General features: G+C 39.3%; 1 protein-coding gene across 1 annotated transcript in view; it reads right to left on the reverse strand.

Annotated features, from left to right (window-relative positions):
- The window catches only part of Tmem30a (transmembrane protein 30A), a 28,510-nt gene extending 14,861 nt beyond the window's left edge, over positions 1-13,649 (reverse strand). Inside the window, exon 1 of the mRNA XM_057767787.1 lies at positions 13,160-13,649. Coding sequence (XP_057623770.1) covers positions 13,160-13,390 — 231 coding nt within the window. The 5' untranslated portion in view covers positions 13,391-13,649. The remainder of the gene's footprint in view (positions 1-13,159) is intronic.
- Positions 13,650-15,487: the final 1,838 nt, after the last annotated feature.

Genomic DNA, 15,487 nt, shown 5'->3' on the forward strand with positions numbered 1-15,487 from the left:
AAAAATAAACACACTTTATTTATTTATTTTAGAGTATTTTTAGTAGAATCTCCATATAGCTTCTGTGTGTAGATGCACAGGCTAACCTGTTGTTGGAAGTGTCACCTCAAAAGAGCCTATACATTGGGATCTTGCTTCTAGCTGGAGTGCTATTTTTTATTTTTTTTTTTATTTTTTTTTTTTTTGGTTTTTTCGAGACAGGGTTTCTCTGTAGCTTTGGTGCCCGTCCTGGAACTAGCTCTTGTAGACCGCGCTGGGCTTGAACTCCCAGAGATCCGCCTGCCTCTGCCTCCCGAGTGCTGGGATTAAAGGCGTGCGCCACCACCGCCTGGCTGGAGTGCTATTTTGTGATGCTCTAGAAACTGAGAAGCGGGCCTGACTAGAAGCAAGCGGCTGGATAAGGTCCTAGGTAGTAGCATCCTGTCCCTGTCCACCTCCTCTAACTACTTCCTGCTCACCCTGAGTAACCCCCACTACATGTTCCTGCTACCATGATGCTCTGTCTCATTTCAGACACAGGAACAAAGCAAGTTATGAGTTGAATGTCTGAAGCTGTAAGCCAGCATGAATGAATCTTTCCTTCCTTGAGTCGTTTTGCTCAGGTAACTACTACATCCACAATTAATATCTTCCCCCAAAGTGAGTTATTACAACAGTAAATGAACATTGACATTATCATAATCTTAAATTTACAGTTTAAGGTTCACTCTTGGTTGGCAATAACAATAGAAAATTATATATAATATAATATAAAATACTTCAACTGACTTTAAAAATTTTCTGTCTAGATGGTGGTTGTGGCATATGCCTTTAATCCCAGCGCTCAAGAGGAAGGTGGATCTCTGTGAGTTCAAGACCAGCCTAGTCTACAAGAGCTAGTTCCAGGACACACTCCAAAGCTACAGAGAAACCCTGTCTCGAAAAAACAAACAAAAATCAAAAATCTGTCTTTCATCTATCTATTCATCCTCTGTATTCAATCATAGTAAGCACTGCCTTTTTTACTGTCTTCACAGTTTTTCCAAAGTTGGAGTCATACTGTAGGTAGCCTTCGCATGCTGGCTTCACTTGGTAATCTGCACTTAAGTTTCCTCTACATATTTGCAGAGTTTGATTACTATAGTTTATTTATTCACCTACTAAAAGACCAAATTGGTCTTGAATGCACAAAGATCCTCTTGCTTCTGCCTCCAGAGAGCTAGATTAAAGGCGTGTGCTACCACGCCTAGCAGTCTACAGTATTTTTTACAATACTCTCAAGTGGTTAAGGCCCTTTCTGTCTTCTTTGAGGAACGTGTCTAATCAGGTCTTGTGCTCGCTTTTATCAGGCTGCTTCGTTTTCATATTTTAAGTGTTCTTTAACAATTACCAGGTATTATTTTAAATTACTTTCTGCCAGTCTATGACGTATCTTCTAAATCTTGATAAGAATAAACAGTCCAAAAATTTAAAAAAGTTACCTTTATAATATAAAAAATTTGCACCTAGAAAACAGAACACCATATAAATTATAACGTAATTTTTGAAAAACTACAGTTGCCTAAGAAAACTTGGTTTTACCAAATTGTTAATGTCTTGTACAATTGTTTTTCACAGAAGCTTGTTAACTAGTAGAGCTGTGTTTTAATTATTTTTCGTTGCAAATATCACCAATAAACAAGGCATGTAACTAAAAAAAGAAAACTAAATGAGGATAGGAAAGCACACATGAATTTCATTAGACCAGCAACCAACTCGGTACCAAAGCCTGCTTGTACACATCAGTCCACTTACATACTAAATTTGTCAGAATAAGTCACAAAGGAAACTGTATTTTTAATTTCACATTTTCTTTCTCTTAAGACTTACCTAAGAAATAAGTATAGAAACCTTTCAAATCACCCTCTTTAACTTGACCACCACTTGTTAGTGTTGAACCCTGAAGTCCAATCACCAAGGAGTTGCCCCAAGAGACCACTCTCACACCATAGTTGATGTAAAAGCAGAGGATTTAATTAATTCTGTAGCGACAGGGTCTTTTAGCATTCAAGAAGCCAAAAAGACCCCAAATAGCTGGTACAGGCTACTTTTAAAGCAAAAAGTCATAGAAACAAGGGGGGGAGGGTGGAGAACTCTGTTGTTGTTTTCCAACTATTGGGATTGGCTTATTCAAAGGGCTATTAACAATAATTGGTCCGAGCCAGGACTGGAGGGTGGTTGCCAGATCAGGTGAAATAAGAGGAAACATTTGAGGGTTACTTTGACCCCTTCCCAGGGACTGAGTCAAAACATCAGGAACTGAGTCAACATCTTAAGGGTTATCTTGCTCCAATTTCAATAACTGAGTTCTATCTGGAGAACATTCACAAAGACTCAGGGAGATGGAAAGTTTCCAACATTTTAGTACGTATGTGGGTAATTGTTAGATTCCTGGTTCCCAGGGAAGGAGGGAAAGCTCTAAGGTTGAGAGGCCTCAGAGTTATTTTAGAGTTCTACATTAGTAATAGTAAGCAAAGATATAGACTTAACTAAACAAAAATAATCTGGTGGAATTGGAAATCATATTATACTTTAGTATAATAAAACTTTGTATTTTATTAGAATAATAATTATTAAATATCATATAATACTTAAAATAGATAGCTATAACATTCATCATGAACTACTGATTATAAAAATGCATTAAGCCGGGCGGTGGTGGCGCACGCCTTTAATCCCGGCACTCAGGAGGCAGAGGCAGGTGGATCTTTGTAAGTTCGAGGCCAGCCTGGTCTACAAGAGCTAGTTCCAGGACAGGTTCCAAAGCTACAGAGAAACCCTATCTTGGAGAAAAAAAACAAAAACAAAAACAACAACCACACAAAAAAAGCATTAAAAGCATTAAAAGTTACATCTTTTAACTTCAGGTAATTCTGAAAACAGTGTTTTTAAAAGTCATTATAATTAACCTTTAAATTTTAATAGGAGTAAGGCACAGTAGAAGGTACAAGAACATACAAAATAATGGCATATTGTACCATCAACAGTTGACAGTTTTCCTTTATACACATATTTTATCTGATCCTTACCAAAATCCTACTGTGCTACCTCCATTACATAAAAAGAACATTCTCAGGAACTTTCCCATGTGCTAGTCTAGACTCCGTCATCTCTGACTCAAGCCCAATCAACACTCCTTCTACTAAACACCATCACCAGAAACTGTCTTCCACTCTACCTTCTGGCAGCCTTCATTAGCAAAGACAAAAATACAAAAAAAAAAAAAAAAGCTGTCAACTGGTTGACACAGAAACAATCACTAGCAAAAAATCAGTACTTTTTAAAAGAAGTAGGAATTTAAACAAATTCAGGAAAAGAAAGAAAAATATATAGGCAACATTGGAAAAGAAATATTTAAAGATGATGAGAATAAACTTTGCATTATAGAGAATTTTCAAGATGGAAAAGAAATGAGACAACGCTAAGGAAGGAAGTGAGCCACAAAGGCATGCATAGCACATTTTACTACTTTTATCACATGTGTTGTGTCTGACACATACACACTTAATACAAATCATCTTCAAGAGTAGGGGCTGAAGACGGCTCAGCAGTAAAGAGCTCTCGCAGAGGACTCAGCTTCCATCCCAAGCACCACCTGTAACTCTAGTTCCAGGGGATCTAAGGCCCTCTTCTGACCTTTGTGGGCACCAGGCATGGATATTGTAAACAGACGCATATACAAGCAAAATACTGGTACACATAAAATAAATAAATCTTTTAAAAAGTAGGTGGCCCTTGCCGGGCGGTGGTGACACACACCTTTAATCCCAGTCCTTGGGAGGCAGAGGATCTCTGTGAGTTCGAGGCCAGCCTGGTCTACAAGAGCTAATTCCAGGAGAGAAACCCTATCTTGAAAAACTAAAAAAAAAAAAAAAAACCAAAAACTGTGATTATGATTATTTTCCTTATTTTAAATAAGAACAGCACTTGGTTCAATCCCTAGCAGCAAAAAAAAAAAAAAAAAAAAAACCCTGAGCGCAAAACCAAATACACAAAACCAGTCCTTAATCAGGTGGATCTGATGCTAATTTGCATTTCTGAACTGACTTAAATTATAAGGCACCCCAGCAGGTGTACACAGAAGCATATAGGGTAAGAACTGCTGCAGAATGGGGGGTGGTGTCAGGTCCCCATATATGTGGTGTGAGAAATGGTTTCTACCAACCACAAATACTCTACTTCTACTCTTTCTTTAAAAAATACTTTAAAAATTTATTTTATGTATGAGAACTCTATCTGCATGTATGCCATAAGAGAGCATCAGATCCCACTATAGATGGTTGTGAACCACCATGTGGTTGCTGGGAAATGAAGTCAGAACCTCTGGAAGAGCAGCCAGTGCTCTTAACCTCTGAACCATATCTCCAGCACCCCTACTTCTTCTTATGCCCCAGGCAATACGACCCATATTATGCCAGGCCCACTGTTAAAGTCTTAACAGTGCCATTGTGTCACTTTATAATAATGATCCTTGTTACAAACCAAACCTGCCAGCTGCTGCAGCCAAAGAACCTTACAGATCTACGCACCCCCACCCCCAGCGACCCTCTTCTCTCACAGCTACACAGGTCTCACAAGGAAAGGGGCCTCCACCCTTACAAGTCCATGAAGCCCAAGGCAGCTAGACTACACTGACTCTCCTATCCAGTCTCTGTGATGCAGTCACATAGCACAGGCTGCATAGTAACATAGCCCACATCCTCCCAGTTCAGGACCCCCCCTTCTACAGAACCCTTTAAGGACAGACACTTCACTTTGTCTACCCACTACTCAATCCTCATACAACTTGCTGTAAGATTAATAAATCTCTTATCTGAAGGACCATTGTCACTCTAGAACCCTCCTTCTGCCCTCCCTCTCCAAAACCTACACTTCAGTCCTAAGGAGAGGGAAGACAGAGACATCTGTGTGTCTCCTTTCCACTACCAGACTATCATTACCTTGTTTTATTGGCAAAATTGGTGTGTTTAATAGTAATTTAGAGCTGAATGTGGTCTCCCAAGAGAGGTTTTTGGTTTTGTTAAAAAAAAAAAAAAATCCAAAATGCTTCCATCTATGCCCATCTAAGAAAATGGACAAAGAATTCTGCCAGAATAAAAAGGGTGGGGACTTTAGATCCCCAAAAAACAAACCAGGATTCTTCTTTTCTAAAAATATTAGATATCTAAGACTCCATTTTCCTCCACCTAGGACAAAAGACAAACAAAAAACAACTGTCTCTGTGGCAGAGAAGAAATGGGAGCAGTCTGAGGCCCAGACCCTTTTACCCCTATGAAAGGACCTGTAATCTTGTCTTACACCTAATGTGCACCTTCTAGTCAGTCCAGTGGTTTTCTGTGCACTTAAGATAACAGTGGGAAGGAATTAGATTTTTGCTCCTCTCTCACTTAATCACACTGGGAAAAAAAAAAAAAAAAACAACTTACTTTCCTTCATCAATTTGAGTTCATTCATTTCTTTCACAGCATGGGGTTTATAGATCCAAGTGCTCAGAATGACTTAGCTATGCAAAACTGTTTAATGGCTTCCCACTACATTGCCTGTAGTCATAATATCAGCTGTGTGAAGTGCACCCTAACATGCACCACTTTAATCTGATCTGTATTTCCCCCTCTTCTCACTCTGCCACTGCCACACTGGCTTCTTTGTGGTTCCTTCCTTCTTCTAAACACATTCCTCCACTGCTCTTACTATTTCTGCATGGGTAGTTTCCCCCCACATATCAACACCATTACTTAGGGTTCCCCAGCACATGCTAGTTTGTGGCAAATATATTACAATAAAATACATTCTAAGAGACTGAAACTTTGTGGGACCTCACAGTCAGAATTAATAATATACCTTAAGGTCACTTTTCACAGCTATCCATTGTGTATGCAGCCTGTTTGTTTAACCTGCTTTTAAGAGAACAAAGTAGCAATCAACCTTAAGTGCCTGAGATTTCCCATTGTAGCACAACATTTACAATCAATTGTAATCAACAGTAACTGTTACAGTAATACATAGCTGTAATCTCTAAGTGTGCACTTTTCCATGGCCCTGACCTATGCAAGTGTATAATTTGCTGAAAGCAGCAAACATGGAGATTGAAAGCAATCTTCTAAACTGAATGTCCACTATAAATATTGAACACAACATTTAGATATTGCTTGATAAACAATGATATCTGTAGTACTGTTTGTTGTCTGAGTCAGTTGTGGTCTTGAAATCAGTGACTTAATTTCCTTGTAAACTCTTAAAAGATTTTTGTAAAGTATCCTTCATTCCTTCCCCCATGTAATACTTTCTGTGCTATTCAATAAAGACAGGGCAAAGCCCTCTGTTAGGGACAGATATACACAGACAGACAGACAGACACGAGAGAGAGAGAGAGAGAGAGAGAGAGAGAGAGAGAGAGAGAGAGAGAGAGAGAGAGAGAGAGAGAGAGAGAGACAGAGAGAGAGAGAGACAGAGAGAGAGAGAGACAAAGAGAGAGAGACAGAGAGACATACAGCAGACAGATACACAGGGACAGACATAGATACCAGCACAAGAACAGAATAACAGATTCACACAGATTCAGATACATGCAATGGTCAGAGAACAAAAGACACCAGAAGCATGAAATAGAAAATTCAAGTCTGGACTTGCTTTGGTTAAATGACTCCAAAGGGAAGTTCTTTTATTTCTTTCCTTAATGCGATATCGATGCATTACTGGTGACTTGGAGTTAATCACTAATTTGTTTAATCTATGCACTACTTGAAACTGCAAACCATCCTTCAACCCTTCCTTTTCCCTCTGAGCATTTTCTTTTCTTTCTTTCTTTTTTTTTTTTGTTAAAAGATTTATTTATTTATTATGTGTACAGTATTCTCAGTATTCTGTCTGCATGTATGCCTGCAGGCCAGAAGAGGGCACCAGATTTCATTACAGATGGTTGTGAGCCACCATGTGGTTGCTGGGAATTGAACTCAGGACCTTTGGAAGAGCAGGCAGTGCTCTTAATCGCTGAGTCATCTCTCCAGACCCCCCTCTGAGCATTCTCTACCATCTAACACACCTCAAAAGCAGCAAATTAAGACGTAAATCAATGATTGATAAGAATGAACAAAATTGGACTAAGAAATGTCTCACCCAAAATAATATGAGAATAATAATAGAATTGCATAAAATTAAAAATTAATAAAGTCCTAAAAATATTAGTTAAGTTTTATTTGCAAACAACTGATGTAGAATGTTTTAAGAGAAAATTACACAAATTTGTAAGCTGAACTGAGCTCATTTAAAAGGTTAAAGAAAAAAGTAATGATATTCAATAAATATCCCTTACACAGTTTATATTATATATATTTATAATATAACATATTCTATCCTAATGTATTAGCAAAACCACATATCAAATTTGTTCTTCACATAAAAATAACACAATCTATTTTCCTATGAAATTCAACTCAATACTACATATTTACTCAGGACTTTCATGTCTAGAAGATCGAATTCTCATTTGGCTGATGTACCATTTTACTAGATGGTGAATATTAATTACTACAACCCTGTGATGCAGAGACTGACTACTAACAAGCTCTCACTCCAATTTTTGGGTTACTTTCCTTGTTAGCAGAATAAAGCTAAAATTTCCAGCCTGCCTTGGAGCTGGTGTGACTATGGTAACAAGTAGGGTTGGCGCAGTGTAGCAGCTTCCAACAATCTTTTTCCCTTAGCCCTTTGTTCATCCTTCATTCTACACTGTTGATACCCAGAAAAGACAACCAGAAGTCTGGTTGTCAAGGTGTCTTATCACAACAAGAAACAAAACCAGGGCACATGCACTACCACATCCAGCAAAAGCTTCTTTCTTTGAACTTCTCAGGCAGACTCTGCTGGTGCCACTCACCCAGCAATGATTAATTTTCCTATAATGCTTCTTTGCTTTGCTCCACACCCCCATAGTTTTTGGGTTTTGTTTGTTTTTGTTTGGGGGGGGGGTTGTTGGTTTGTATAAATCTCTATGTAGCTAAGTTTGGCCTTGAACTCCTGATCTTCCTGCCACCCATCTTTTAAATGTTGGGCAGTGATACACTAGGGAAGTGCTCTGTCTCTAAGTGACATCTGCATCTCCTGCTACTCTAAATCTTTCTTCCACGAAAGGAATGCTCTCTGCTGGAAAAATAAAATAAAATAAAAGGAGGGCGGGGGGAGTCCTGTCCTCAAACTTTTTCAAAGTACTTTGTATATAGAAAATGTCCAACGCTGATCAAAAATTCTTGATAAATAGAGAATGTATGAGTTTTCACTATCAAATAACCACTACATCCATTGTCAGCTGAAACTCAAGGGGAGCCTGGCTAACAAAACCTGCCAGTTGTAACATTCACCAGTTTTCAGAGACAAAGTCTACACAGGAGGAACAGTTCTAAACCTCAAAGAAAAAAGAGGCTGTCAAGTAGAAGAGGGGACGCAAATCTCCTATTTTGAAAATTAACATTGTTTAAATGGCAAAAGTATATAAAGCACAGTTCAGAATACAGTAAGCTTAAGACTTTGCAACTAGCTTAAATCCTAATGACGAAGCACCAGCGGCAGTACAGGACAGAGAGGGCTAAGGAGGTTGGCTAAAATGTTACAGACAACTATGAATGTTCCCCTAAGTCAACCCAAGACTTCTTAGTAATCCTAAAAGCACAGCTTATTCCTAAGTAACAGACTGAATGAAATGTGGTGACAAAGAGAAATTTGAAGGACATGCATTTTTACACTGTATACAAGGAGAGCTGGAAAACTTCCATTTTTGAATGTAGATTTACCTAAATGGAAATCGATAGAAGACCTAAGTAAGTCACATAACAAAATGCTGACTAATAAGGCAAGTCACTTTAAGTATTAATCACTTTAAGTTAAAGGGGGCATTTTAAATACTTAAAGAATTTTCTGAAGTCCTCAGAATGAGTAATTTGCACTACCATTTTAGTATCAACTGCTAAATTTACCAGTATGTGTCTTTAAAACTCTGAATATGGGGGGGGGGGTGCTGTGTCTATAAAAGGTTAGAAAATAAATAGTTTAGGCTGCAGAGACAGAAGAAAGTTCTTGACTAAAAAGAAAGGTTTGCACCTTTTTGGCTGATGAAATTCAAGATATAATCACAACAGTTATATACAATTTCTTGTCAGCAACATAGCTTTACTTATTAAGAACTTAATTCTTTGAGGAAAACATCCCATACAACTGTTATTTAAGTTGGTATTTCCTATAACCAAACTGATTGCAAATGCTCATCTGGAAAACCAGTCTCAGTCCTGGCCCTAAAATAAACACTCCAGCAGCTACTTACTGGAAACAAAACTCTATTACTCAAAGCTCTTAATTGCCAAAGGTTCCCTATTTAGTTACTGCAATACATTTGAGCATTAAAATCTTTAAATTTCTTAGCATAAATGCCTAATCTTCAACCATCATTTCTAAGAAACAAGTTATCCTTCCTTTTCTACACTAAAGTTTAAGTAAAAACAAGATTACTAAGTGCAGATGAAAGACTTAATCTTCTTCAAGATCCTTACAATCTAAGGATTCAAACTAGAAAGAAAAATATAGATAGCAAATTTTTATCAGAAACAGAAAATACTCAAGACAAAATAACAGTAGAAAATGAAATAAAGTAAAAAAAAAGAGTAAAAGAGGGAATTTAGCAAATTGGGGGGAATGTTGCTAAGATTTCAACATTTTTGGCATTATTAATTTCATGTAAACATGTACTTCTAGTTATTACTGAATTTATGTTATGTTAAATGTCAAATGTTGCTTTAAATAATACACCCATTTGACTCTAACCATTAATTAGTTTTTCTTTTACTGATGTTTAGATACTAGATCTATGTCACCCAAGTTAGCACAGAATTACTGGATTCATTTGTACCTCAAGCCTCCCTAAAATACATGGGGCTATAGGGACAGCCCTCCTGACTGGGCTCTCTAAGCACTAATTTACAACTACATAACTTCACACTGATAAATGCTTTTGTAGAAGTTACAGGTGGCACGTTCAAGTTAGCTGTGTATCTCAGCCTGGCCAAAAGTCTTAAAGGAGCCTTCTGGTGAGGCTTGAATCCTAATGCTGCCACATTAAAAGAAATATTCAGTCTTTGCTGCAAATAATAAAGATATTAAGTATTAAAAACATATTCATAATAAAAATATTTTTAATGGCTAGTACTTTTCCAAAAACCTCATTTCACTTAACCTAGAAAATCTGAAAACCAACCAAATAAAATTATAAAATTCACAAACTTAGCCAGGTAGTGGGGGCGCACACCTTTAATCCCAGCACTAGGGAGGCAGAGGCAGGCAGATCTCTGTGAGTTTGAGGCCAGCCTGGTGGTCTACAGAGCTTGTTCCGGGACAGCCAGGACTACACAGTGAAACCCTGTCTTGAATTCCCCCCCTCCAAAAAAGGAAAGAAAGAAAGAAGGAAGGAAAGAGAGGGAGGGAGGCAGACAGACGATTCATAAACTTAACAAGTGAAGTTAATACTAAATATGAGCATTAAAATATAAAATAAAATAAAAATAACTTTTACAAAAAAAACACTGTTTTAAGGGGAGTCTGGGGCATTATAAGAGTAGTAATATTTTACTATAGTATTTCTGGGAGAATGCCCATTAGTTTTACTTAAAAATTTCAAGTTCTGAGCAAAACACTTAAAGCCAAGCATTTTGATTTACAAGTCTCCTTTGCCCCAGTAACTTGAACTAAAACAGAAATGAGGCTACTGCGCTTTCAAAAGGAAACTTAACAGATGGAAAGGAGTGGGAATCAATCTGGGTAAGAGATGCTCATTTCCCATTTACCTTTCTTTATTTAATTTCATTATTTTATGTTTGTTTCTTTTTATTTACTTTTGTTGTTTTGATATAGAGTCTACTTAGTTGTTTATCCTGAAACTCACTATGTAGACCGGTCCCAGAGATCCACCTCCCTTGTGTTGGGATTAAAGACATGCATGTGCACCATGTCTGGCTATAAAACATTTCTATTATTTTAATGTGTACAAGTATTTTGCTTGCATGTCTGTAGACCACGCTGATGTCTTTCTGATGCCTGCTGAGGCTGGAAGAGAACATGGGATCACCTAGAACTGTAGTTGAAGACAGTTGTGAGTCACTATATGGGTGCTGGAAATCAAACCTAAGCACTCTTGCAAGAGAAGCCAATGCTCTTAACTGGTGAGCCAGCTCTCCAGTTCCTCCTGTTTACTTCTAATAACCCTCAAAGGCTTTTAGTCTAAGCCAGCAGCTAACAAAAGGTTGAGGAACTAGGGAAGTAACTTAGTGGTACAGCACTTTCTTGTGGCCCTGAGTTCAATCGCCAGCACACAGAGTAGGCACATGAACATGTATGTCCCTTTTGGGAAAGCTCTCTAGGTTTTTCTCATAACCCCAGACCCAGTTTGAAATAATTTTGCTATCTATCCAACACTCAAATGTTAAGCATTCTATCTCCATGAGTTGGTATTAATACAAAATTTCCAGTTCCTAATTTCCATTTTCTTTCATTTCAAATGTGGCATTTTAAACACAGCATTGTTTTAAACCAAAGTTAAACCAAAAGTCGTAACAACTATCTTGCTTCTGTGAAATCTTAGAAGAAATTCATTATTCTATTTATTTTAGAGATTAAAAAACTAGCCTTCAGAGAAATAAACTGTCCCAAATCCGAGGTAATTAAAAGTGGCAGAGCTCAGATTTGAGTACTACCGGACACAGACGGAAACACAAGTGTTTCACGTATGAGGATTTCTTTTATTATTATTTTTACATTCTGGAATATGTGTATGGTCTTCTCCACTTAAGCATACCTAATCAGGAAGTCTGCAATTGAAAACGTTCTGAGATCAAAACTTTTATAGTGTCCAAACCTGGCCAGCCTTGGGTTTTATATTTTGGAGCATTTGATATTTGCAGGAATATCATAAGGATAAAAAAAACAGGAAGATAAAATATATGCCAAAAACATTTGCTGTGAACTTGATCTATTGATCTAGTCAACACACTGTAAACGATTCTAAGTGAAAGATTTTAGAAGTACACGCTAGCTACAATCCTTACTGTCATGAACACTAAAGCACTGTGCCGTTAAAATATAACCTTTCTTAAATGTTAATGTTGTAAATCAAACTATAAAAAGGTACCAATACTCCTTAGCTAAAATAACTGGGGAAGTCCAATTAAATCACACACAGAATCTTTATTTTTAAAATATGTACACAAAATGTATGTATACGGCAGAACAGAACAAAGGGGGTTACTCAACATCACTCTTGGCCATCTCAAACAGACCACAGCTCCCTAAAATATGGAAGGGGCCCTGTAGATGTCCAGTACTGTCCATCACGCAGTACTTACATTCTTTTATCAGTCTTCGCCACTGAGGACGGATAACGATGCTGTGATTGTTGGAGTGGACAAATCAAATGTTTCCCCCAGTTCAGTGTTTCTACCCTGACTAAGTAAAATGTTCAGAAACACAATGCCAGGGAAATTTTTTATAGCTAGATCCCAACTTATTCCGTGCGGAGTCACTGATATGCACAGTTTTAAAAAAATCAAGCAGGGAGAACTGGGGCAAATGTTGAGCATAACTGGAAATAAATACTGGCTAGAAGCAAACGAGAAGTGACGTTTCATGTTTTTAACTACACCATGGCCAGCAACTAAAACTACCTAATTAGCTGGAAATGAAAGTTACTGTGTGCTCTGTAACATGTGACAAATTTCTTCACAGAAGAATCAATACCTCTATGACTCCGAGTCCTTCATTCAACAAAGACCAATTTGTTAATCTCTGTGTCCGGAAATAATCCCCACGCAAGTAACAACAGTGACCCTGCGCGCTGCCTCCGAGTTTTATCTAACTTTTTCCTTCTCTCTTCCTAGAAAAACAAATACTCTAACCCTCAGAGAACCACACAAACTACCCAATAAATAAATCTTGTCCACATGACATTCTTTCCGTTCCCAGCCATGAAGACCGAAAGCAAAAGGAACCTAGACGCCAAAACTGCAAACTCAGAAAACCCGCAGAAGAACCCGAGACGGCACCGGAGGGCGGGGCCCGCCTGTCACCTTCGGGTAGCCAGGGGACCCTCGCCACGCCCCTCCCTCACCTCGATCTCACGGATGTTGTTGGAGGTGACGAAGATGCCGATGCCAATGGGGATGAAGATGAGGCCGATGATGAAGAAGGTAGGCAGCACCGTGCCGGCCGTGAGGATGGGCTGCCAGGCGGGCAGCCGTTGCTGTTTGAAGGCCGTGTTATCCGGCCTCCGGGTCTTGGCGGGGCCCCCGGGAGGACACGGGGGCCCGCCGTCCACCTCATCCTTCGCGTTATAGTTCATTGCCCTCGGCCCCTGGGCTTCGGCTCGGCCACCTCCAGCTGGGCTGCCCAGGGGACCAGCCTGCCCACTCTGCCAGGCGCCGTTGCCGCTACTGCCTCCTCCGCCCGCACAGCCACCGGGTAAACGGAAGAGGCGGGGCGTGCTACTGCAGACCGCCTCTGACCGGAAGCGGGAGTCTTCAGGAGCCGCCCCAGGGAGGAAGAGAGAGGAAACTGGGAGAAGATTGAGGGACGAGGGGAGGGAGGGGGTAGGAGGGTTGAAGGGGGAGGGAAAAGGCGGACGCACCCTGATCATCTGCCCTGTGACGACAAAGTGAGGGGGTTAGGCCCGGCGCGCGACGACGTGAGCGCATGCGCGGCCCTGGGCGACGCCGCGGCGCTTGCGCGCTGGAACGCTAGCGTCTTCGCTTCCCGGGGGCGGGGGTCGCTTCTGTTTGTTGTCGTTATCACGGACCCTGAGGTCGGGGAGACGGGTCGGACTCGGTGACCTGAGCTACCTGTAAATTCGGCGCTGGGTGGATTTTTATTTTTAAGGCTACGCCTTCTCTGACGGGAATTGTAGCGTTCCAAAGTCCACATAGTTTAGAAGAAGGTTGATCCCTACTGAGTTTTAACTCGCCATTCAAGGTGCTGCTGTGAATTTAAGTGTGGAGACCCGTTTGATGGAAAAAATCAATAACGCGACCTAGTTTAGCTCTAATCCCTCGCTCCTGAACGATGCTCACTTTTCTTCCTTCCCATCAATGAACTTCTGCACATTGATTTAGAAAGTTTATTGTAAACGTAGTATCGATTGTTTTAACTTGATAATTAAAAGGCAGAGCACTTGTTTAAAGTGAAGTATTTCATACTTGAACCTGCCAAGGTAACACTCATAAAGAGACTAAACTGTAATCCAGCACTCGAAAAGCAGTCGGAATATAATACAAGGCTGGCCCCGTACAATAGAAAATTGGTTGGCAGGAGGTTGGATTTTTTTTTTCTTTTTGCTCTTCTATATTTTGCAAATTTTCTCTTTAAGAGCATGTAAGTTTACAAAAATAACTATATAGTATCTACATTATTAAATTATGTTTGAAATCCAGACCATCTGACAACAAATGCCCACTTCTTTTAAAAGGCTTTGTCTACAGTTTTGCCTTTTGCTTGGTTCTCATAATTTAGAATTCACAAAGTTTTCAAAAGACTAGAAGCATGCAAGTCAAAAACTTGGTGGAATATAATAGTTGGTGTGGCCTAATAACTAACTTGGTATGGTATGCTTTTTTGTCTGTGATTTCAAATTCTTATTTTCACAAAGATACTTTTGGTTTTGCTATCTTGCTTTGGCAAAATCCGTTTACATTCAAGCTCAAATGGAAAACAGCCATAAAGAGGCATACCCTTCTATCTTTGCATGTTCTGTTGATTAGTGAAATGTTCATCACAGTTTGGGCGGAATCTTGAAGTCTCCCCCACACATACACTCTTGTTTGGAACGTCACACAGTTAAATGTGTTAGTTTTTTTACCTAGTTTCACTACTCTACTTTTGGAGAATTTTACTCTAGTTTTACGACTGGTTTTACTACTATGGTCAAGCCTTCAACCTACAATTGAAAACATTCAGGGAAAAAATGCTTCTGTGCTAATAAACAGAGACAAACTGCATCGTTATCCTTTAAGTGGTTATTTGCATTGTTTTGGGTGTTAGAAATAGTATAACCTCGAGAGGGTTTAAAGTGTGTGGAGGATGGACACAGGTCATTTACAAGAGCTACACCGTTTTGTATAAGGGAGTTGAGCAGGAGAGACTTAGATCCACAAGTTCCTGGAACTTCCCTTGAATACGGCAGTACATCTTCCTATTGTTTTAGGAGTCCTGATCTGATTGTTCCTGGTGTGCTTTTCTGCTTCCTCTTTCCTTTTGTTTCTCGTAGGAGAGATTAACTCTTTGTGTCTTTTTATTAAAAATCCAAAGGTGGCTGGGTGGTGATGGTGCACACTTTTAATTCCAGCACTTGGGAGACAGAGACAGACAGATCTCTTTGAGTTCCAGGACAACCAGAGCTACATAGTGAGACCTTGTCTCAAAAAAGAAAAACAAAAAACAAAAAAAC

This window comes from Chionomys nivalis, chromosome 4 (genome assembly GCF_950005125.1).
Source record: "Chionomys nivalis chromosome 4, mChiNiv1.1, whole genome shotgun sequence".
NCBI classification, from domain to species: Eukaryota; Metazoa; Chordata; class Mammalia; order Rodentia; family Cricetidae; genus Chionomys; species Chionomys nivalis.